Raw genomic sequence first — 23,251 nt, forward strand, 5'->3', positions numbered from 1 at the left:
CCTGATTTCTAGAGGCTCCAAACAACATTGAGGTTCTGCGAACATTCCCTAGAGATACTGGCTGCTAGGCAGCGGTGACTGTCAGGCATTTTCCACAGCCCTATCTGAACAAAGAGCACATACAAACCTGGCCCTACAGGAGAGTGAAACCAGGTGCAAGGTGCCTGCATTTTGTTAGTTAGCATAGGATAATATCCAAATAGAGGCCAAGAAAGGGGCTGATTCTGTTTTCGAAAGGAGCATGGCAAGAAAGAGGTACTAGAGGGGTATAAAAGCTGGCAGAGATGATGAGAGGCGGACCACCGAAATGGAGTCATCCTCACCACCATGTAGCTACAGTCACAATACGGTTACTGTTACTCTGTTGACATCAGTGTATTACATCAAGTACGTCCAACATCCTCCTGTTAGAAGATGAGCAATTTGTTTAGGCAGTTATAAAAGGGCCGTACAGAGAAATTACAGTTTGGTTTGGTGGAGTCAGAGCATTGGGTTTCTCCACTGTTACACCATCCTGACCCCCTAACCCCCTCAAGGCATTTGTGAAGCCAGAGTCTTTCTTTCCGGAACAGCTTGTTCTGTTTTTAACCAGATGATTGATACACACATACTTCGAAGACAACACATCTAACACAAAACACAGCATGGTCACTCTTCTTTACTGGTGTCACTGTACAGAAGATAGAGAGGGATGGGTATGATGAGTCATGGTCCTCTATCTTCTCTCTCATCAATAATTCTGTTTCAGCCTTTGTTTTTTCTTTTGCTTGGCTGGCCAATCACAATCATTTGAGAAACATTGGAAAAAAATACATAAATTTGTGCAATGCAAATGCAAGTGTCTATTTTAGCAGTTCTATATGTTTGTTTATCAAACTGAAGAAAATTTCCAGATGCACATTATAAATTAAACATTATTCAAAAACACAATGGCTTTTTAAACCAAGCAGACACTATCTTTCTATAATGAGTATTAGTTTCTCTGTATCCTGTCCCTGGGCTGTTGTCTGAAATAGTCTTATCTGAAGGCCCTTTTTATGAATAAATACTTTGTGACCATTTAAAAAGACAGGAAGAGCATGAATTTAATCCAGGCAATAATATTCTGTAGTGTTAAGCCATCAGGTATCTTCTGACTAGGGATGTAATAATACATCGTAATATCTGGAAACCGCTAAATAATATTGTGCCAATGCACAACTCTACTGTAAACAATATGATTTACTATTGTTTTATAAATACAGTTTCACAAAATGGTTTTTCATCCACTATATTTAGAAAGGAAGCATGTATTTTTTTTTAGATAAAACGAAGTGGCTTCTCGAGTTAAATACCCAGCATCCAAGTCACTATGATATTCTAGATTCATGCAAAGCTATGGGACTTTTTCAATTAGATTTTAACATGTAAATTGATCATTTAGAACAATAACAAACTCCGCAGATCAAGTTACACAGTTAGGTTTTATCTTTAGTATGCATGGGTCGGTATAATATTCTGACGGTATGATAACCTTGGATAGAAATATGATGGTTTCACCTTTTTTTTTTCATAGTATTATGACTACTGCTCTAAAATAAGCTTTTTCTTAAATGTTTTAAATGAAGCATTAAAGGTATATTGAAACAGTAAACATGTCAGCCTAAATAATTAAAATAAACACTGACTTCGGCTATCTTTATTTATTTTGAAAAAAACTAAATTTCTTAACAACTTGAAAAGGCATCCTTGGATATTTTTCTTTTCTTTGAATATACAGTAAGCATGGTTCAAGTCCATGCTGCTTGCATGGTGTACAAGCGATCCTGTTTCCTATTTTGTGGGCTGCCCAATAGCTTTTGATGTAAATGGTCCTTTTATGCAGAAGATACTATTGCCCTTAAAAGCTAAATTAATTATATATACCATATACAATAAGAAAGGTATGACAGAAAATGTTGGCGGTTTTAAAACCTTTACTTTTCCAAATGGTGGTAAAACTTGAAAGCAGTTATCAACCCATGCTGAATCCCAAACATAATAGATTTGTTCAAATCCCTAACCCTTAGCAATACTAATAGTGATTCCTTGGAAGCAGCACTATTGAAAGCACCCAACCTGGATATCTACTGCCTGAGGCTGGCAACTAAACAAAGCAACCAAGTTCCCAACAGATGAGAGAACAACCTGGAATGTTAAAAGGGTTTCTGAGAATAACAAAATAGGCTCCCGGCCTGCGATACCGTCTGGCCTCTTTAAAATGCATTGAGCATGAGGGGTGAGACAAGAGGAAAGCAGTGGGATTCTATTCTGCCATGATCCTCACACACCAGGGTGAGCAGAACAAATACAGAGAGGCCGGAAGGGCAGGATTTCCTCACAATCGCTGAGGAATGCTAGACACCCTCATTTCTTTGTATAAATCAGCTGATATGAAACTGCTATGAGGGATGGAAAAAAAGCCAATTCCAACAGTGCAGAGTCAAGAATCAGCCTTGCTGTTTCTCTCTCAATCTCTGCTGAGTCATTTAGATTTCAAGCTGAAACCAGACATTTCCACTCCATGATTGTAGGGATGGTGAAGAGAAAGGAAAGGAGGCACACAAAAGAAAGACAAACTCAGTTAAACCATTACAAGACTGTGATGTGACTGTCATGGGCATTTGAGAATTACAAGATTATTACAAAACAAGCAGGATGGTGAAATCATATTGCACCATTTTTTAAAAAGAGTAAAACAACAAGGTCAAAGACCGTGTTTGCCACAGTCACCTCTCTGATCAATCTGATGGTCATCATTTTTTCGTTCAGGTTGATCTCACTTGCTACAAGAGGGCGATGTTGTGGAGGCACATGATTCACAGTAAATGGGATTTCTGATGTCAGCCTGGTGTTTACCATTTTGATGCCAATGACATCAGCAAACACTTTCATGCTGGGCAAACATTTATTATGTAGTCTCTCTCTCATTTTATAGGGAGCAAGTGACTCTTTATGGCCAGAGTGGGTTTAGTGGTTCACACTCTGAGTCACTATCTTAATGGAAAAGACATACTGGAATATGTACCTTCAATTGGACTGGAAATGCTTCTGGTTCATTTTTATCCTGGGATTAATTACTAAATAAATGTTAGCAACACCTTTACCCAGCTTTAAAAAAATTCAAACGCGAATTGTGTTGCCTAATTTACAGTGAAACAATTCAATGGTCAATTGTTAAGTAGTTTACTGACAGACAACAATTAGAAACTGCTTAGTCTCATTAATTATGTATTTTAATATTTTTTTTCTAAAAAGGGGCCGCCAATATTGTAATTGCTTTAAATAAATTTAGAGAGATTCATTTCTAAACATTTGTACACTAATCCAAATACACAAAGTAGTGCCCTTGATGTTTCCCAAGCACAGACATTGGTCACCTTGAAACCACTGTAGCATTGGCCTTGACAGATGAGGTTTCCAGGAATTTGGTTGCTTTATTCTGTTACAGTACAGTTTTAAGTATGGACTTTATCCATTACTTTACATCCAATGTTACTAATTACAGAAGCCTTTGCCTCAAAACACCTGTGTTTCGCTACGTATGAGAGGTAAGGACACTTGAATTGTTAAAGGAGTCTTTAGCTGACAACAAAACAAATTCCACCAAACCCGGATAATAGCATGTAAAGTAATCCAAGCGGCACACCTCCCCATTTTTTAGGTCATATATTTGGAGGATCTGTCGGTGGGAGGTGTCCTTTGTGCTCGCCTGCCAATGTGTCCATGTTTGTGCGTACCGTAAATGAATTAAAGAGAAGATTAATGAGTCAGGAGAGTGGGGCTCAGACTCCAATCTGTTCCGTATCTCACCGGGGAGACATCACCATCAGCTCCCATTCTGTCAGGCAAATCCCAGTGACACACACAGACTCCATACGTCCACATACATACAGACCAAAACAGAGATCCAGCCAGATTTACCAGTCTCTGACCTAAACCAGCTCGCACAGGCAGACACAGGCTCTGGGGATATTTGCCAGACTGCAAGACTTATGCATATTGGATGGAGAACACCAGCATAAGAGCGGTGAATGATGCATGCATATACAAGAATGGTGTGGTGCCAAGATATAGTCATGCTTTGAAAGTAATAAATGCTGTACCATCTAATAAATAAACAAATTAAATCAATCATGAATTGTGCGAAGACCACTACATATTTTGATTTATACCTTCTATAAAAAAAAATTAAATCTAAGCACCACAAAACTAGCAATGATTTTAATTGGCAGAGGACAGACAGTAATGTATACGATTATCATCATATCATTTTAGTCAGTTGATTTGGAGGGAAAAAAAATGATTTCATCAAAGTCTAAAGGGAAAAGAGTCATAACAACCTTACAGATTTTAATCAGAGAAACTTTATCAGACACTTTAAAATGCCCGTGACTCCATCACAGACTTTAGTCACAACCATCTCTAATCCTACTGATAAGACCTTAATTTTTTTCTCTATAATCTGATCTCAAAACAACGAGCTATATGGGAATGAGGGAAAGCTGGACAGAAAAAAGAAGGGCTTTATTGGAGATGGAGGGAAAGGGATGGTCAGAATTTAAAACAGAGGATAAATAATGAGTGAGACAGGAGGAGGAAATTGCTCATGACCTGATTTTCCAGCATAAGCCAGTTCAGTCAGAGCAGAGCAAGTCACGTTGTGTCCAGCCAGAGTGGCACAGGCCAAAAGCTGATTCAATCTCTACCCTCCTGCTTCTAATCTGCTACCAGCCAAGCATCACACACTCTGAGTCAGGTACTCCTTTTAGCCCTACCTTCATGACATCATCTCAAAACTACAAACCTGCTTGTGCAATGATCAATTTTTGCTATTTTTAAGTTGGTCCATGATTGTAGATAAGGACTTAGTGATACGAAAGCCTAATTCAAATTATGCCAATTGTATAAAGAAAAAAGGACAAGACACCTGAAATCAAGAGACAGTTAACCCTTGGACGGAATGCAACAGTGAGCATGAATGCCATCTGGAAAAGGACATTAACACTGCAACTAAAGCAAGGCTAGTCAACGTGACCGTATTCCCCACAGCAACCCAAGTGAGACCTGGACGATCAAGAAGAAAGACAGAAGAAAGATTGACGCCTTCGAGTTGTGGTGCTGGAGGAGACTGTTGCACATCCCATGGACAGCGAGAATCACCAACAAACAAGTGCTAGGGTGCATAAAGCCAAATACCTCACTGGAAGCCAATATTACCAAACAGAAATTATCCTATTTCGGCCATGTCATGAGTAACAATTCACTCGTGAAAGCAGTCATGCCGGGAATGGTCAGTGGAAGTAGGAGGAAAGGCCACCCATGAACTCGTTGGCTCAACACTGTAAAATCTGAGACTAACATAAGCATGCGCAAACTCAAAGAAGCGGTGATTAATAGAACTGTGTGGAGGTGAATGGTCCAAAAAAATGGAGACACTGCTCGCTGCAGAGCCACTTGAGCTTCAGCGAGGGGGAGCTTCAGCGAGGGGGAGCTTCAGCGAGGGGGAGCTTGAGCTCTCGCTCCTCCACCTATAAGCTGTTTTAATGCCTTCACCTAACCCTAACCCCCAGTGACATTACCCGTAGAAGAAGTGCAAGGAAGGAGGAGTGGGAGTTCAGGCTCCCCCTTGCTGGAGCTCAGCTCTGCCCAAGTGGCTCTGCAGTGAGCACCACCTGACGGAATGACTGAAAACGGATAATAGATTAAGAAAATTTAAATATTAAAGCGGTCTTGGTGCCCTTTAGTGTGGCCTGACAGATCAATAGCAACCTCAGTTCAAGCAGCAGTATTCAATTGAATTTTTATAGGGATACATTTTCTTAACATTAAATACAGAGTAAATAAATCCCTCCTTAGATAAAATATAATACACAATATAAACATATGACTAGGTCCAGACGGAATCTGTGGACATCACATTGTTTGCTATTTCTGCAGAGAATTGTAAAAAATCTGCTGATTTATGCAGAATTATTTTACTAAAACCTTTGTATATGAAGTAAAAAGTAATACCTTTTTAACTTGTATTTAATGTTTACAATGCAAAACCAATTAGATCCACTTCATTGGTAAACAAAGCAAGTCTATCATAAAATATATCTACAAAAAACAGAAAATATTACTTTACAAACTGTATTGTAAATAAATCATATAAATATTTTCATATTATTCAATATTCTTACTGAAATTCATTCAAAAACTGAATAAATTTAAAATAAACAGATATTTACACAAGTAAATAAACAGAATCAATGATGAGCAAAAATCTGCGGAATTCTGCGCACGCAGATTCCGTGTGGGCCTACATATGACCCATTCACTCTGCAAAGCTTTAGACCGTTTGTGCAACACATTCATTCATTCATTTCTTGTCGGCTTAGTCCCTTTATTAATCCGGGGTTGCCACAGCAGAATAAACGCCAACTTATACAGCAAGTTTTTTTACGCAGCGGATGCCCTTCCAACCCATCTCTGGGAAACATCCACACACACACACACATTCTCACACACACATACACTTTGGTCATTTTAGCCTACCCAATTCACCTGTACTCTTTGGACTGTGGGGGAAACCGGAGCACCCAGAGGAAACCCACGCAGGGAGAACATGCAAACTCCACACAGAAACGCCAACTGAGCAGAGGCTCGAACCAGCAGCGACCCATTGACCTTCTTGCTGTGAGACGACAGCACTACCTACTGCGCCACTGCTTCGCCCCGCAACACATTAAGGGTGAAAGCAAATCCACTTGTTAAGTGGTGACGTATGTATCACTGTTTCCGGGTCCAAGCCGCCATTCATTTGAGTGGAGAAATCATTCGTTTATGATCACGTTTTATTCCTATCACACATAAAAGTTAATTTTATATAAAATCACAGTGTACACAACAATCTCTGGGCTTGCTGCATCACAAATACCAAAAATTTAACAATTTATAAAAAAAATTAATCACTTTCTGGCCATCGGATATTAGGCATGGACATATATATTGCGATCGTGATTTTTTGAAAGTATTAAATCGCTTTGTAAACGTTTATAATTACCATTTCATGAGTCTCCCCATTCAGTTGAATAAAGCGCTTGGACCCGGAAGCCGCTTCACGTGACGTCACACTTAACAAGTGGATTGCAAATATACAGCACAGCTGCTTTTTAAAGCCGTAATTCTGTCAGATGAACAAAAACTTTATCTGGCCCACTGCTTAGTGGAATGACAATAAAACCACTAAAAGGTTATCAAGTCCTTTCAGCAGGCCATTATTTGTGTTATAAGGGGCTAATTACAGTGTGGTTCAATCATGCTGGCTAATCTTGACCAAAGTGCATTAGGAGAACCAGTCTTATAGGCGCAGGTCACTCTTCCACACAACCGAACTACACACTGAGAAGGGTATATGGAGATTTTTAATTAGCTAAGAGCAGTGAAAATGTAAAATCCACTGGAGCTGAAGATCACACATGCACACAAACATGCTGGGAATATCACAAGAACATAACAGAAAAGCAAATGTGGTAGGATCTAAAAATATGCTAGGTGTATTTAACACTCGGGTGAGAGGGAAAAAAAAATAAAACACTCAAATATGCCTCAGCATTTAAAGAGACAGTTCACTCTAGAATTGAAATCCTGTCACTTACTGTCTTATGGTGTCCTGCAAAGAACAACAGAAGAAAAAAGTCGGATGCTGCCATATACATTGAGTGATATTTCTAAGCCCCTACTGGTAGCTACATGGTCAAAAACATTCATTCTCACTCCATCCCTCTCTGATATTTGCAGTGCTCGTTCCCCCCATGACCCTGGCACAATGGATCAGCCCAACCTTCCATGAAGGTGAGGCCAGAACCCCCCCTATTTCCCCCCGCTTGTGACATAAGAGGAGTGCACTAACATAGTGTTAGTCCTATGCTCCATCCCTCCCCCTTTCTCTGTCTTGCTGGTGACAAGGCTGCTGGAACAGACTGAATCACACCATCTGTTTACTGCCATTTTCACTCAGTCAGCCACACACAAACCAACACACACATTCATGTGCATGAAGTCAAAAAAATGAAGTTACCTTGCAAAACATTGCAAAGAAATTATTTTAATGCATTAATAAGATTAGTGATGCACAAATCTAAGCCAAAAGGTCAGGGGTTAACTGTGCCTTTGAGGATAGTAACTAGCAGCACAGCTGACAACTAGTAGTGTACGAATGATTTCAGTTGTACGAATGATTTTCAGTCCTACATAACATCTGGACCAGTGTCTATACTGCTTCAGTCACTGTGTGTTCACAGCCAAGTTCCTCACCTGGATGCTGCAGGCATGTATGTGTGTGTGTATCCGCAGCTCCTTTGTTTAAGGCAATCACATGCTCAGCGTGTGCTATACCTTCAAATAATCGGCCAAATTAGAGGCTCATCCATGAAATGAAAGAACAATGGCGACATTGCATTTAAATCGTGACATGCGCAATCCAAACCTAGACACAATTGACCAGGAGCACAAATGCATACATACAGTCTCCCGTGCGACGCACAGATGCAAAATGGGCGGTGCAGATGTATTGGAGCTTGACGAATGATTGTGGGGGGTGTGACACCAACCCACATGGCCACCACGCCTGCCAAAACAGAGATGACCAGTAAGGCGAAGGGATGATGGATGAACGAATGGACACAGAACGAATGGGAAAGAATGAAGGGGTGAACGGGGACACTAACGGCGGTGACGCGGGCATGTTGTTGCATGTCTGATCTGCAACACGTCCACCCACGTGAGACCGAAGGAAAGGCGGGGGAGAACGACGAAAAGAAAGAAACGGAAGAATCGAAATAAAGGAAGGACATGAGATGGAGGCGGGAGAAAAAGTAAAAATGATGGAGGATGGGGAGTAGGGGGTGGTCCCGTGGGTGTTTCTTGTGCAAACATGACAGACAATAAGACAAGGGTGTGTGTGAATATGGTATGTCCATGTTTGTATTTGCATGCATATACCTTTGATGTAACTCATAGTAACAGCCCCACATCACACAAAGACTTCTGTTGTGGTGACAGTGTTTAACACATGATAAAGGTGGGCCTTTGTTTATCAGAATGCATTAGCGCACCACTGCTGTGTGTGTGTGTGTGTGTGTGTGTAGTACAGTAATGTGTATGATTAATGATTGGTTGTGTTTGGAAGTCACTATTCTAGTTAGGAGCAGAGTGATAGTGAAAGAACCTCGCTGGACGCTAATGAGGGTTTCACAGGGACTACTACAACTCTCTCTTCCAAACACACACACACACACACATACATACACTAAAAGAGATATAATGAACAAAGCAGGTGTAATAAGAGTGAATAAGTATGGATCCACCCCCTGCTGTGTTGTTATTTTGCCTTCCAACTACCATCGACTGCAAATAATTTATTCTGTACTAGCCTATCAGAACAAAGGCAGTTACCCTAAGCACATTGACATATAATTCAAGCCTAATTGGTAATATCCCCACCCCCTTAGGCACAGGACTCCAATAGTGGTGACTAGAGCACTCATTGATGTCAGTCATTCCTCCATAGAGTAGGAAAAAAAAAAACTGAATGCCTCCCCCATGAGTTCATTTCCAGATACAACTAAAAATGTAAGAGTTTCCTGTACTTCTTATTAGGGCTGCATGATTTTTTTTGGCTTAAAATCAAGATCACAATTTTCTCACGATTCTATAGATGTACAGTAAAGCTTAATATGAGTGGGCTATTATTATTATTGTTATTCTCAAACATATGGTAAAACAAAAATAATATTAGCCCTATGTGTAGGTCTACTGTAGGTTAAAAAGATACATTTTATATAGACTTGGAATGGTGGACTTGAACACACTTAAATATGTCCTGGTTGTTTATTCACAGTAACGTGATTATCAGAATACAACTATTCTTAATTCTGAAGATGAATTATTATGTCATTGACCACATTATTAGACCCTTTTTTCCACTGGTAAAAGGAAACATTTGTCATTATCAGATTTCCTCTTGCATTATATAGGCTAGAATAGTAATACTGACACAGCAAATATTTATTCTCATGCACAACACTTTGTTTTCGCTATGAAAGAAAAAACATCAAATGCTTGTCGTAATCATTACTCTAAAATGCAATGTGATCATTTAAATGATGTGCACACTTTCGGTTTCTCTTTCACTGCCAAGTGTGCTCATGCCATGGCTGCAATCATTTTGAGAAATAAAAACTTACATGCAAATGTAAATCCTATTTCCCACGCGGCTCCCAAACGATCACTCTGTGAAGTCTCTTTAAGGCAAGTCATTTCACTCGCGGTCATCTTTGAAACGCCTCTCGGGCATTCTGTTTGAATGGGGAAACATCAAATTCTTGCCAAGCTTACGATTACATTTATTTTTTTATGAATAACCAATACAATTAAACAACAACCGTCCATTTAGTTTTATTTCTATATGTTCATATCACACAGTATGTGCAAAAATGTGCAAAAACTGGTCCGAGCCCCTCCCTCGGAGATTTGTCATTCTATAGCAATCACTGATTGGCTCCTGAACCAGAAGGCGGGCTTTATTTGCCATATAGCGATCGCTGATTGGCTCCTATACTAGAAGGCGGGGCTTCATTCGCCACATTGACAGTTACACTTTTCCTCATTCAAAAGTATACGAATGACATGTCTTGTGTACTCTATAGTCTTTGGTTAAAATCGTGTGTAGGGTCGAATCGAGATCTCAACATTTTTTTGATTAATTGTGCAGCCCTACTAATTCAAAAGCGAAGCAACGCTGCTTCTGAATGTATGACACAAAAATGAGTGACAAGTGTAGTACAGCTATTATAGAACAAATGAACTAATTTGTTTAGTGAATCACAAGATAACTATAAACTAGTCCAACTCGAAATGATTAAGTTGACTAACATGCTGTTCCTGTAGTATTGTTTTTCAAAATTCTAATATTACTATAGTATAAAACATTGTTTAATAGCTGCCAATTACATTTTTCCATTAATTTTTTGCTTTAATTAACTAAAACAATTAAAAGCCAAGTGAGACTTAAATAACTACAGTACCCGATGAATACCTATAACATGTAGATTAAGGAACAGCAACTGAAATTATGATGCAAAGAAAGAGTCAGTGCGAGTGCACCTCTGGGCATTATTACCGTTTCACAGCACTTCTCCCCAAGCAGCGAAGAGACTACACAGAGTAATAACACAGCCTGATGTGCATGAACTGTGATACACCTGCATCACACAGCTGTCATTCTTTGCTTAACTCTGTCTAGACAAAGAGAATAATACCAAAAGTTGGTTAAAAATTTCTTTGTGGGGGATGCAAGCACACCCACAAGCTACCAAAAGTTTGAAAATGCGAGAAATGTGGAGTGAGACTGAAACTTAAAATGGGCATTCCCTGCTTGCAAGGGGACACCCCTGCTTGCCACCCATTTGATTTCCTTTTAAGTCTCACTACAAAGCAGAAACTGAGAGGAATAAATAACATGAGAACCCCCCGCCACTGTAACGCTTCAGTGTGTGGAAAATATTCACCAGAGAGACTATCCTGTTCGACCGTGAAATTGAGCGTGCATGTGTGCTTATGCTTGCCCCCCGTCGACACAGCGCACAGATGAACTGCACTGGCCTGATTGAGACAGAGCATCCGAAAGACAACCGCTGCTGAAGTTCAGCTGGCAGACTGAAATTGAAGTGATGGAGACAGAAAGAGTTGAGTGGGAGTCTACAGTAGGACGGCCTACATTCATGTACCGCATGCACGTCTGCCTATTGTCAAAACACACAGACCTCATTTTCCTTCCCCACTGAGGAAGTGACATGAAGAGCACACTCCAACAATTTCTGCTCAAGACGAACCAAAGGTGCAGCTGGGGCAAAACCTCAGGATGTGTGATCTCAAGACTTCATTCATTAGCCCACTTTTGTGTCATTCAACTCATCAAACCCCACATGATACAAAAACTCGACAATTCCTTTTGCCACAAAAAGTATATATTAAGTATACTATTAAACTAAATTCACAGACAGCTTTAGGACTTTTACAAGTTAATTTTCCCAAAAGGAATTAAGCCAGATAATTATGAAATAGGTATTAAGGTGATAATCTCAAGATGAAGATCTCAACAAAAGAGTTGACAAATGTTGAGGTGAGCATAGATACTCACATTAGATGTTGCCTACCCTGTAGCTGTCTATTGTAAGGAATGCGTCAATAGAGCTGCCATTTTAGTACAGGGTAGCGCTTCTTTGAATGAATACGGGACCAAGGTGCAGTGGATTACTAAGCAATCCAGATACAGAGATATATACACATCATGGTTGGTAGGGCGCCACACCAAATTCATCCCGCCATGGCTACATTACAGCTTCTCATTCAAAACAGTGAGTCATTGTTGTTGTTGTTTTTTTAAGTGGGCTATAAATCATAAAAAAAGGTAAGTAAATTACAACAGCAGGAACGTTTCTGTAATTGTTGTGGTGCTCTGTCTTTTTTTTTTAACCCTTTAAGGTGACTTGCTGACTGACTGACTGACAGGTGCGTGATGATGTAGCTTTCAGTTAAGATGAACACAGTTTCCATAATTATACTTTATTTATAAATAAAGGTCTTTGGTTCTTCATACAATGACTTTATCTTGCTGGAGTTTGTAGCTGTTTTACTTTACTATAGGACGCATTAAAGCCGATCTGTAAGTCTATTGGAGAAATTCAGAAATATTCCTAGTAAATCTTATAAATGTTGGAGACATACTACATAAACGAACTAAAATCACACTTCAGCAACGTTTATAACTTTGTGCACAAACAGAGGAAATCAGCGCACAAACAAAGACATTCACATGCTCGTATAAATAAATGTGATCTTAACTTGTAATACTGCTCACGACATTTCTCCATTTGTCATTGAAATAACACCAAGTCCTGCAGCCACAGCTGAAAAAAATCCTAGAGGAAACATTGCACATATATACATATATATATGATCATGGGTTTCCCCCGGTGGTCAGTATGCAAATATTTTTTTAAATGACTAAAATTGTAATTTAGATTACTTTTCTACATTGATGGATGAGGGACCGCACGGGCATTGCCGACAGACAGTGTGTGTTTATGTGCATGAAATGTATTATCCTCCTCACCTGTTAAATTCGATTGAATCCATATCCTGAAACACACCTCCTCTCCTGCTTTCACTTCTCATTCTAACGGAGGGAGCGATTCATTTGTGAATGAATCTCTGTTATGAACAACTCATTCACTTAGCCAACAATAACACCAGTTTCTAGTATTACGGCATCTTGTTATCATATTTCATTTACATTGTTTGGTGATTTTATTCAACAAAACTAGCATAAGCTGGGTATTTAGTTAGAGTTGGTGCTACTTTACCTTATGGTGAATGCAGTTAATGACTGTTTTTATCATCAAAAACGCTACTTGTTTAGAGCAAAAGTTTGTAAAATACAAAAACATAAAAAACGAAGTCTTACCTATGAAATCTTCTGCCTTTATTGTTTCTCGTTACTACAGCTGTACACAGCGCTAAAGTCCAGCAACTTCACATTGGCACACTGTCTTGACTAGTGCGATTGAATGACATTTGTGAAGCACTATACAAACATGGCGGCGCTATTGACGCATACTCAGGGTCCGTATGCAATATTTAGTTTATATATGTATGGGTCTTGAGAATGTCATTAAAATCCTAATAAAAAAAAACAAATTTGATTAACTTAATAAATATTACACAATTTATTGTAGATAAGTTAAAGTTATGATTCACTTGTCTAAAACGGCAATAACAATAGGTTTGAATTCTATAACATCTTGCTTATCCAACCAATGGCAAAGCATCCAAATTTGCTTATCCACCCAATGGCAGAGATTGTTTTTGACTATTATGTGGCCTAATGTTTTCATTCTTGTGGTCACATGACAAGATCCAAATTTAGATAAAATGACGTTTTGACTTTTGCTTTCTACTTGCTTCCGGATTCTTTGTGCAATCAGACATCACAAGACAGCAAAAAGGAACGTCAGTGTAGGAAAAAAATGCATCTCCTAGAGCAAAACAAAACAACACGCACGTTCTGTACATGACACATTGGCAAATGAAAAGTAATATTCAAAATGATATAAACAGCATGAAAACCAGTCTGCCAATCACAGCGTCTGTTCTATGCACCAACTAATAAAACAGCCGTGTTAAAAATGACCTTTCAATCCACTTCCATATCTGACTGCCACTACACACCCAATCAGATCACAGCCCTGATCACAAAGAGAAAAGGCTGAGTTGGCCAGGACCCCTCCATTACCTGCCACCCGTCCAGTCTCTACATAAAGCGAACCAGCACAAAGGATTTTCACATGACTTTACTCATGCTCGCCTTTCATCAACTGGACAGCTGACCAAGGGGGAAAAACATGAAGAGAAAAAGTGAAATCAACAAAAATACAATAGATAAAAGGAACACAATGAACTACCAGTGAATCCCCCTCTATTTTCTAAAATATGTGCTCATCTCCATTTGGACTCTGATCTGTTCTGTAGAAATCTGATTGAAAATGAAGACTATGGAGATCAATAATGACCAGTGGCTGTGGCTCTGCTATCTTATCTGCCATTCCTTTCCCCTCCACAGAGTTACAGCATCCCCACCCAGGCCCAAGAGAAAGGCAGGCGCTAAAAACAGCCCCTTTTTGGACCCAAGGGAGCTAGCAGATTTGACCATGCGAAACACACTCTTTCATCAATAACATCCACTTTTCCTGGAATAATATAGCCTTGTAAAAGCTTCACACAAAACCCCAAAAGACAACAAGTCTAGTAGGGACATAAGCCTTTAAATGAGTAGTTCAGCTAAAAAAAATTTAAAAATGCATTGGTCAATACTGATAACTTTTAAATGGCTATTTCGAAGCAATAAAAAAGCAGTAAAGCAGTAAAAAAAATCATACAACAAACAAATACATTGGATTTTCTTACTTAACTGAAGAAAACAGGGAAACTCCAAGGATACATATGTATCTTTCTTTCCATGAATTATTAACAAACTGCAATGGTCCTCTAATTAAAATATCCTACGATTCTACTGGTTGATTAATTTAGATTTATTAGAGAATAAAATACCTTCGGGTTCACCCAAAGTCTTATTGGTTTGTGACAAAATGAGGGTGAAAACCTTATTTTTTAAGGGGTAGACGTGCCTTGTAACAAAACTTTTTACTTCAAGGTTGCCCATATAGTTTGTTTGTTTTTTTAATCTTTGAAAAGTCTTTATATTAAACAGGACAATCTGACACATTGAACATACATAAATGCTGACTGAAGAAGAATAAGGTAGGTTAAAAAACAAGTAAATTTTAACTCACCCATCCTCCTTGGCTTTGGATCCAGGGTTGAATATGGTTGTCTAGGTAGACGGTCATCCATTCTGCGATGCGTCCCACAAGCGGACTCATCTCCTTCTCCACACACTCGACGCACAGAGCCCCTCCGAATGCGAACAACCCCACGATTCGGCCCCAGTTGACGCCGTCGCGAAACACCTCATCCATCACGCTCTCGAAGCTCTGGTACGCTGTGGCGGGTGTGATGTGGAGCTGTGAGGAAAGATCGTTGAATGCTCTGGAATAGCGCAGCTCAAACTCGTTGGCAGAATCACGGAGCGCCTCCTTCACTGCGTCTAGACCCCCAGACCCATTTGTTTGACGCTGGGGGGATGAAGCAGGGGATTGTGGTGGGGTCCCAGTGGAACTAGCGTTCGTTCTATTCATGGTGCCATTAACAAGAGTTGTCGCTCCTGCTGCCCCCTCGCCATTCTCTTCAGCCCCATCAGTCCGATTTGTGTCTTCTGTAAGTCCAATGTGGTTGCAGGGGTAGTTCCTCTGCGAGAGTTTATATTTGATAAAAAATACCACCAGTTCTCGGTTATAGTAAGACATAATTCAGGTTGTTGCTCGTTCTCCGATGTCTAGATATCCACTAGCTGTTTCTCAGAACACAGTGCACACCCTTGCGTCCTGCTCAGGCTTCTGCCGACGCTCAGGGATGGTGCAATGGCTCATACCCTGTGGTAAGACAACAGTGCAATGAATTGATCCATAAATACGCAATCATCTTCACAAACAGGCAGAGGAGGGGGGTCAGGGTGAAACTTTGGAAGAGGTTAAGGGGCACTGAAGATAAACAGCTTTTTTCACCACCTAAAACCCTCTTACTTAATGAAGAGCTTGATCAAAGGAACAGATGGTAGCCTCTCATCACCTGCCTCCTATGAAAAACATGGACAATTTCCCCTCTCCCCTTGTCCAAGACAAGGCTAAATGTACACTGACCTTGACATGAGTGAATTTTAAACAGCAGGGGGGCACAAATGGCCAACGTGGCTGGAATTATGATTCCCTCATTCGAACAAATCCATAACGGACCTTCTTTGTAGTGCCAGAAGAACTAGCCAAGAGTCACAGACAAAAGATTCCCCAAGGTGTTTTTCATTAGGGGTGCTTTTTACAATGTTTGCTCAGTGTATCTGTATCACTAATCTCTCTTAAACATATAGAACAGTTTGGAGTTATTGATTATAGATCAAATTTACACAGCACTATTTTCTAATTATAAACTCCAATCAAAAGGATTCATTTTTTTCGAGACAACTCCCTAATTCAATGGGCAGCTAGACAGACAGACAGACAGAGACACAATGACTGACATCCAGATAAAATGATCGTTCATGTGTAGAGATTTTCGAAATATCTACATTAAAGAAGAAACGGATTAAAGGCTAAGTTTGTGCTGAATTCGTCTATTTGAGTGCATGGGATGTTCACGCGCTGCATTATCTGATAGCTCGTGGGAAGAGCGCGAGAGTTCTCAGGAAACACTGGATCAGCCAAAAACACGTGCTGACAACAACGAAGCTCAGAGCACAACACATGGCCATCTCAACGCAGCTCTGTGTGTGGCGTGAAAATGACAAAAAACACACATTTCATAGCATTTTTTATTACACTTACTAAGAAATGACTCACTCTTAGTCCGAAATGTGACGCAAAATTTCATCATTAAATAAGAAACACCGCCTTTTATTGAACACGTGTAATGTTATGTATATTTACTGAAGTGGAAGCACGTATTGATGTCGCTGGATTGATCGATGAGTGAATAATTATTCTAATAAAGGCGACACGCGGTGTGTTTACAAACACCAGGTCAACTCACACAGCACAAACACATTCCTGTATACAGCAGCAGCACATGCGCGGCCACGAGAGAGTGTATGGATGCCATACCTCCCAAACACATAAACACACAGAGCTATTCCGCGCTGTCTTATGTTAGTGATCTCAAATAACAACATTTAAAGCTGACACGAGACTGAAGCAAAGATATTATCGAGCAATTTGTTAGAAATTAACCAACACACAAGTCTTGCGTTAACATTTGTCTACTTTATCTTAAGTTATCGCGCTTATTGACAACGTTTACGATAATGACAACACAGAGAGCAAAAGAGCACTGAGCTTACCATAACACAATCTGCTTACTCTTCCCGTAGATTAGTCAACCAAGCAAACAAGCCCTCGAAATTTAGGATAGTTACAGATTAAGCGAGGAAATTAAACAGAAAGCGTGGCAGATCAAAAGTAATACTGTATGTTTGGAAAAAAGCGAGTAAGTGCTAGATATTTCTGTTTAAGGCAGACCTCCCCTCTCTGTGATAGGATATATGATCACCTACATGCGTGACGTGATCAGCCATTACGTAATAAGGCTCCATTATAGGCCCATAACACAGAGGCCGTGCGGAAACAACCAGTCAGTTCTGTCTGGGAAGTAAGAGCAATACTGATCACTTTCAGAGAGGAGCTCGCGCAGAGTCAACCGAGCACGAGAAAACGCTCATTAAAAGGGTCCAATTATTAGCCAAATATCCAAACAAAAATCATAAGCAGCTGGGAAGAGCTTCCCAAACGTCGGCCTGCTAACGTTAAGGAGAAAGGCTGGATGCGGATTATTCTAGATTATTCTCCTGAATCAGTTTAGCATAAATGATTCACGCGTGTGAGTAAAATTGAACAGCCCATGTAACGTTATGTTTAATTCACGAACGAATATGATGCATTTCTGCACACATTACAGTCACGAAAACCACGAGCAAGAGAGCAAATTAATAACAAGCCCTATATAATTTATGGCTCTTACTTGGCCAGGAATGCGTTTCCTGTAAAAATCCAAGTCAACTACGTCAATCTTTCCTCCCTCGGCTAGCTAGCCGTGTAGCTGCTAGCGTCATGGAAGATGGACTGGCTCACCGTGGTAACACCAAATCGCTTGTAAGCGGCTGTAAAGACCCACACCCCTATCGTAGACCATTTGTACTTACTCAGATATTTGAGAGGGCAAATTCATGATGTCCCGCATGATCGATGTGGGTGTTCGTCCTCGGTCTGTGCGGAGCCGCTGTCAGCAGCGCATTCGGTGCAGCGAGCATTCAGCGGCGCAGCGCTCACTCAGTTCCGCCCCTTCAGACTCAGAGCTGCTCTTTAAAACCCAGGAGCAGTTTCATTTATTATTGCAGCAGATCAGATGAGCTCTGCCTGTGCTGGAGTTTTACTGGAGTTGGATTTTACTCACTCCAAAGTCCGTTAGCTAAAGCTTTGTATCATTTGAAAAGCAACAAATTTAGTATATATAATTTAAAACGTCCATTGAGCGTAATTCTGAAATCTAAATTTAACTTCGCAACTTTTACACGTTATCTGTCACTGATATAAATCCCCCTCTTCAGATTTCCTTATCTGTTCACTAATGTTTTGTTCCGAACACTTGACAGGCGTTATGAATGTTAATGTTATTAACCGCAAATGGCTCGCGCTCGTTAAACAAAGAGTGGCAGAATTACTATGGTAACCTTTGTTACCCCCAAACGCGTTTCACTGACAGCGACACCACGTGGTGTATTCAGCTCTTCCCGTTACTAACATCAGGCAAGGCCTTCACTTTTACCTTTTAAAAACTCGTCAAGAGCCTCTATAAGAGGGGTGCCAATACTTTTTCGTATGAAGGGCGAAAAACCAAATGCCGATGATAAATAAACCGAACTAAGTTAGATTAAAGTCGCCATGGGTCATATCCTAATTTATTACCTAATAATTAAAAATGAGTAAACATCACTTTGAATCGTATAACCTAATGCAATATATCTTTTTCATTATAACTACTGCAATAAAAACATAAACGGTCATATGTATAACACAATGGAGAATACACTGAATACACTAATCAAGCAGAATCTGCCTTGCCTTGATTTGCTTCCCAAAGTTTTCTATCCGTCGGGTGACAATATGTACATTTTAAGCTAAATCTGATTATTTGACACCATTTAAATGGAAACGTTTAATTTCACTTAGCCTTTTTTTTGTTAGCTTAATACAACAAACTAATAAAAGTTCACATTAAATTTGAAATGACAATGTCTGAACCATCCTCGGGCTAAATCAAAGGTTACCATGGGCCAACTTTGGCCCGTGGGCCCTAGTTTGGGCATCTCTGCTCTATTTAAACTTTTAAAGTATAGACCTAAAGCATTATATAAACTTAAAACAAATCTTGTACAATAACATATTACTCATTTGAAATGATTAAAGTTATGAATTAGTTGACAGAAATGTCTTCAATAAAGAAGAAACAGTTAAAGGACAATGAAACCCCCCTCTTTCAGCTCAAGTCTACCTCAGAATTTTTTCAAAAGATTTTACAAAGTTAAAATGCAAAGAAATAAGGAATAAATTAATGTCCTGCTACATATGTTCCACAATTTGTTATATCATTATAAAGATAATCATGTAAACACTATAAATGAGGAGGACTTCTCTCCTTCTGAATCACCGGGGTTGAATGCAGATACAGTGGATAGCAGTGCAGCAGGTCTCTTTCCCTGTCTGTTTCAACCAATAGCCCTACCGGCAATCTGTGGGATTTTAAACATGGCGAACACAGCAGCACGGATATAGGCGATGTGTTTGAATAGTAACAAACTCAACTGATAAAAGACAAAGTCTGCCATCCTCCAATTCTCGTACAGCCCTCCTGACAAAAATGTTTGCTGCAAACCAACAGCTTTGTGGGGAAAAAAAAAACATCCAACAAACCCTGTGAATCATGGAAACAAACGCATAACATTACGACCCTTCATAAACAGCTAAATACTGCTAGCCATGAGCAGACGCAGTCTCACCTAGTCATTGGGTCTCACTGCTTGGCAGGTCTGCTATGACTTCGGAAAGCTCTCATGAATAATTAAGATGAAGGGTCTTCTCATAGGATAAGAACACTCAGCTATGAATAATAATGAGAAACTCCAAACATCACTCTACTTGCAGATTTGCAATTTGTCAAAGATTTTGATTCTGCCCCAAAAATTATTTCAAACCAAGAAGATGAAATTAACCAACAACAGCTGAAAATTATCCAGTTTTCCCCACATTTAAAGCTGACAGGTGCTAATGTTGACTTAAATGATGCTTCGCACACACAAATCTGTGAAGAGTTCTCAAGAATGTCTTAAACCTTTAAAGAAAAGGGAGTTTTAAACATCAGAGAATATTTGCAAAATCCTTCATGTCGTCTGAATTTGTCTTCTAAAATGAACATTTTTCTTAGCCTCCAATGTTTATGTTCAGTCATATTGAGCATTTCCTGGTCCTAAAATTAGACGTTCCCCCTCCACTTCTGTGTTTTAAAGACCTGTCTATTTTCTCTCGCTCTTAATACTCCATGACCGTTTCTATTTGGTAAATGTTTCTTGTATATTCTGCTTTCTTCTAATCTTTAGTACTACTATGTACACACTTTGGTTGTTTGTGAATGTGCTTTCTAAATAAATATTCTATTGTATTGTAAATGACCAAACCTGCACACAGGAGTCCGAGAAGTCTCAATTGAAACATTTCAGACAGAAGTTCTTAATATTTCACCCACATTTTGAAAACCCTTCACTCTTCAAGATATTTGCCATTGATGGTTACATGAAGAACCTGTAAAATCCACCATTGCACAAAGACTTTAGATTATGAAATGGTTCCTCAAACTACATTCATCACTGTGAAAAAGCTTTTTAGTTCCTCCCGGCACCTTTATTTTTAAGAGTGTTTTCTGTGTTTGTTATGTATATAAAACACTTGATACAGACACCAAAAAGAAGATGCCTCATATCTGCCCCTCTACATCCTTCAACACAGGAACAAATCCAGGATCAAATTCACTGGTTCAGAATTCAAACTTTATTGATTACTTCACCAAATGCCTGTAAGATTACATCACAATATGTATAGAGTTGAACATTATCTGTATATTTTACATGAAAACTTTACACATTGTATTTCTTCATATACTATATATATTTATATTTCCCAACCTCAGGGAGGCAAAGTAGACATCCATAGTTGCAAGGGAAGGAATGCTTTTCAGAAAATATTTAAATGCACTTCAAGAATGAAATACATCCTTCGTGGAAATGAACCGGGGTTTGGATATACACTGGTAATACACTAGTAAGCCATATGCTGTTGGGGTTCATGAAGATATACCTGGTTTATACAGTACATCCGTAGTCCTGGGTTTCTTTCATAATGACTCCCATTGCGTAGACTTGTCAATTCAGTCCGACTCTGAATCAGGAGCAAGCAGCACTTGCGAAAAAAAATGAACAATTAAAAAAAATCTATTATTAAAGCAAACTTGAGTGGAGTAAAATTAAATAATATTCATTAGATGTCTTAAGATTTTGATAAATATGAAAACAAATAAACCCTTCAAATCACAAACCTAAATCTGCTGAAAAGCCTGTGTGGAATGGTAGTGTGTGTGTGTGTGTGGATTAACACCAGATGCTTTGAAAGGAACTGTTACATTCTTATGACAACGTGTGTTTTGCTGTAACTCCAAATCAAAGTCTTTCCCCACAAACTAAAATCATTTTAACGGCTTAAAGTTAATCTGAGATGCTTATTTAATCAGTAAATGAAAACGGCCATTGCTCACTGGGTGTCTCAGAGGTTGATCTCATTTCTGTAGGTTTGTTTCTTTGAGAAAAACGACAAATGAACAGATCAGAACAAAGATGAAATCAACAGACGATCAGATACACAGCAGTACTGGTAATAAATTACGGTGGCAGCAATCCTGAAGAAAGTCAAACCTAAAAAGAAGCACAAGTGACTCATGTGTTGATGACGGAGCAGAAGCGTCACAGTGCTGTTCTCTCATCAAAGCTGGCGTTCAAAGAAAACGTTCAGGACAGTCATTCTGTGTCCCATCCATGCTACAGTCTCGCTCTCTTCCCAGTTCATCTCTGTTCTCTTTATGCTTTATGATGAAGATGATGATGACGAAGGCTGTGCTTGGCCCAGTTCAGGAGCAGCGATGTGGAAGACGGAACCGATGCGGAGGAAAAATCGCCGCAGAACAGCGCGGAGCTCCGGAATGAGGTCGAACTGCATCATCTCACATAGATGGTGGTAGTAGCAGGAGGCATGAGGCTTGAACTGGGGGAGAAAAAACAGGGGTACACATTAATTTCATATTTTAATAAATCTATATTTTAAAAATATTTGTTATTTTGTTATTTTATATTGGTGTTTAATGTTTTCAGTTAATATTGTTGTTAATATTTTTAGTTATTTCATGTAATTTAATTTTATAAAGTTTTGTTTTTATTTTTAAATGTGAAATTTGGTTTAATTTCATATTTAATTTAAGTATTTATTCTTACATTTAATATTACATTTATATATATTTTTTATTTTGCCATTTTATATTTATTTATTTAAATTTTCATATTTTAAAGTTATTTGTTTTATATTCATATGCACTCACTGGCCACTTTATTAGGTACACCTTACTAGTACCGGGTTGGACCCCCTTTTGCCGTCAGAACTCCCTTAATCCTTCGTGGCATAGATTCAACAAGGTACTGGAAATACTCCTCAGAGGTTTTGGTCCATGTTAACATGATATCATCACACACAGCATTGCTGTAGATTTGTCGGCTTCACATCCATGATGCAAATCTCCTGTTCCACCACATCCCAAAGTTGCTCTATTGGATTGGGATCTGGAGACTGTGGAGGCCATTTGAGTGCAGTGAACCCATTGTCATGTTCAAGAAACCAGTCTGAGATGATTTGAACTTTATGACATGTCG

General features: G+C 39.2%; 2 protein-coding genes across 3 annotated transcripts in view; both read right to left on the minus strand.

Moving 5' to 3' along the window:
* Window positions 1–18,565, minus strand: part of bcl2l1 (BCL2 like 1) — a 31,254-nt gene extending 12,689 nt beyond the window's left edge. The window contains exons 1-2 of one of the 2 annotated variants that reach the window (XM_087305015.1): window positions 18,431–18,565; window positions 15,417–16,115 (exon numbers count right to left, since the gene is read on the minus strand). In XM_087305015.1, coding sequence (XP_087161141.1) covers window positions 15,417–15,989 — 573 coding nt within the window. In that variant the 5' untranslated portion in view covers window positions 15,990–16,115; window positions 18,431–18,565. 2 annotated transcript variants of the gene reach the window in all.
* Window positions 18,566–21,306: 2,741 nt separating this feature from the next.
* The window catches only part of arfgef2 (ARF guanine nucleotide exchange factor 2), a 66,827-nt gene continuing 64,882 nt past the window's right edge, over window positions 21,307–23,251 (minus strand). Inside the window, exon 39 of the mRNA XM_087306882.2 lies at window positions 21,307–22,592. Coding sequence (XP_087163008.1) covers window positions 22,416–22,592 — 177 coding nt within the window. The 3' untranslated portion in view covers window positions 21,307–22,415. The remainder of the gene's footprint in view (window positions 22,593–23,251) is intronic.

Source organism: Danio rerio, chromosome 23 (assembly GCF_052040795.2).
Source record: "Danio rerio strain M-AB ecotype USA chromosome 23, GRCz13ab, whole genome shotgun sequence".
In the NCBI taxonomy this organism is placed as follows: domain Eukaryota; kingdom Metazoa; phylum Chordata; class Actinopteri; order Cypriniformes; family Danionidae; genus Danio; species Danio rerio.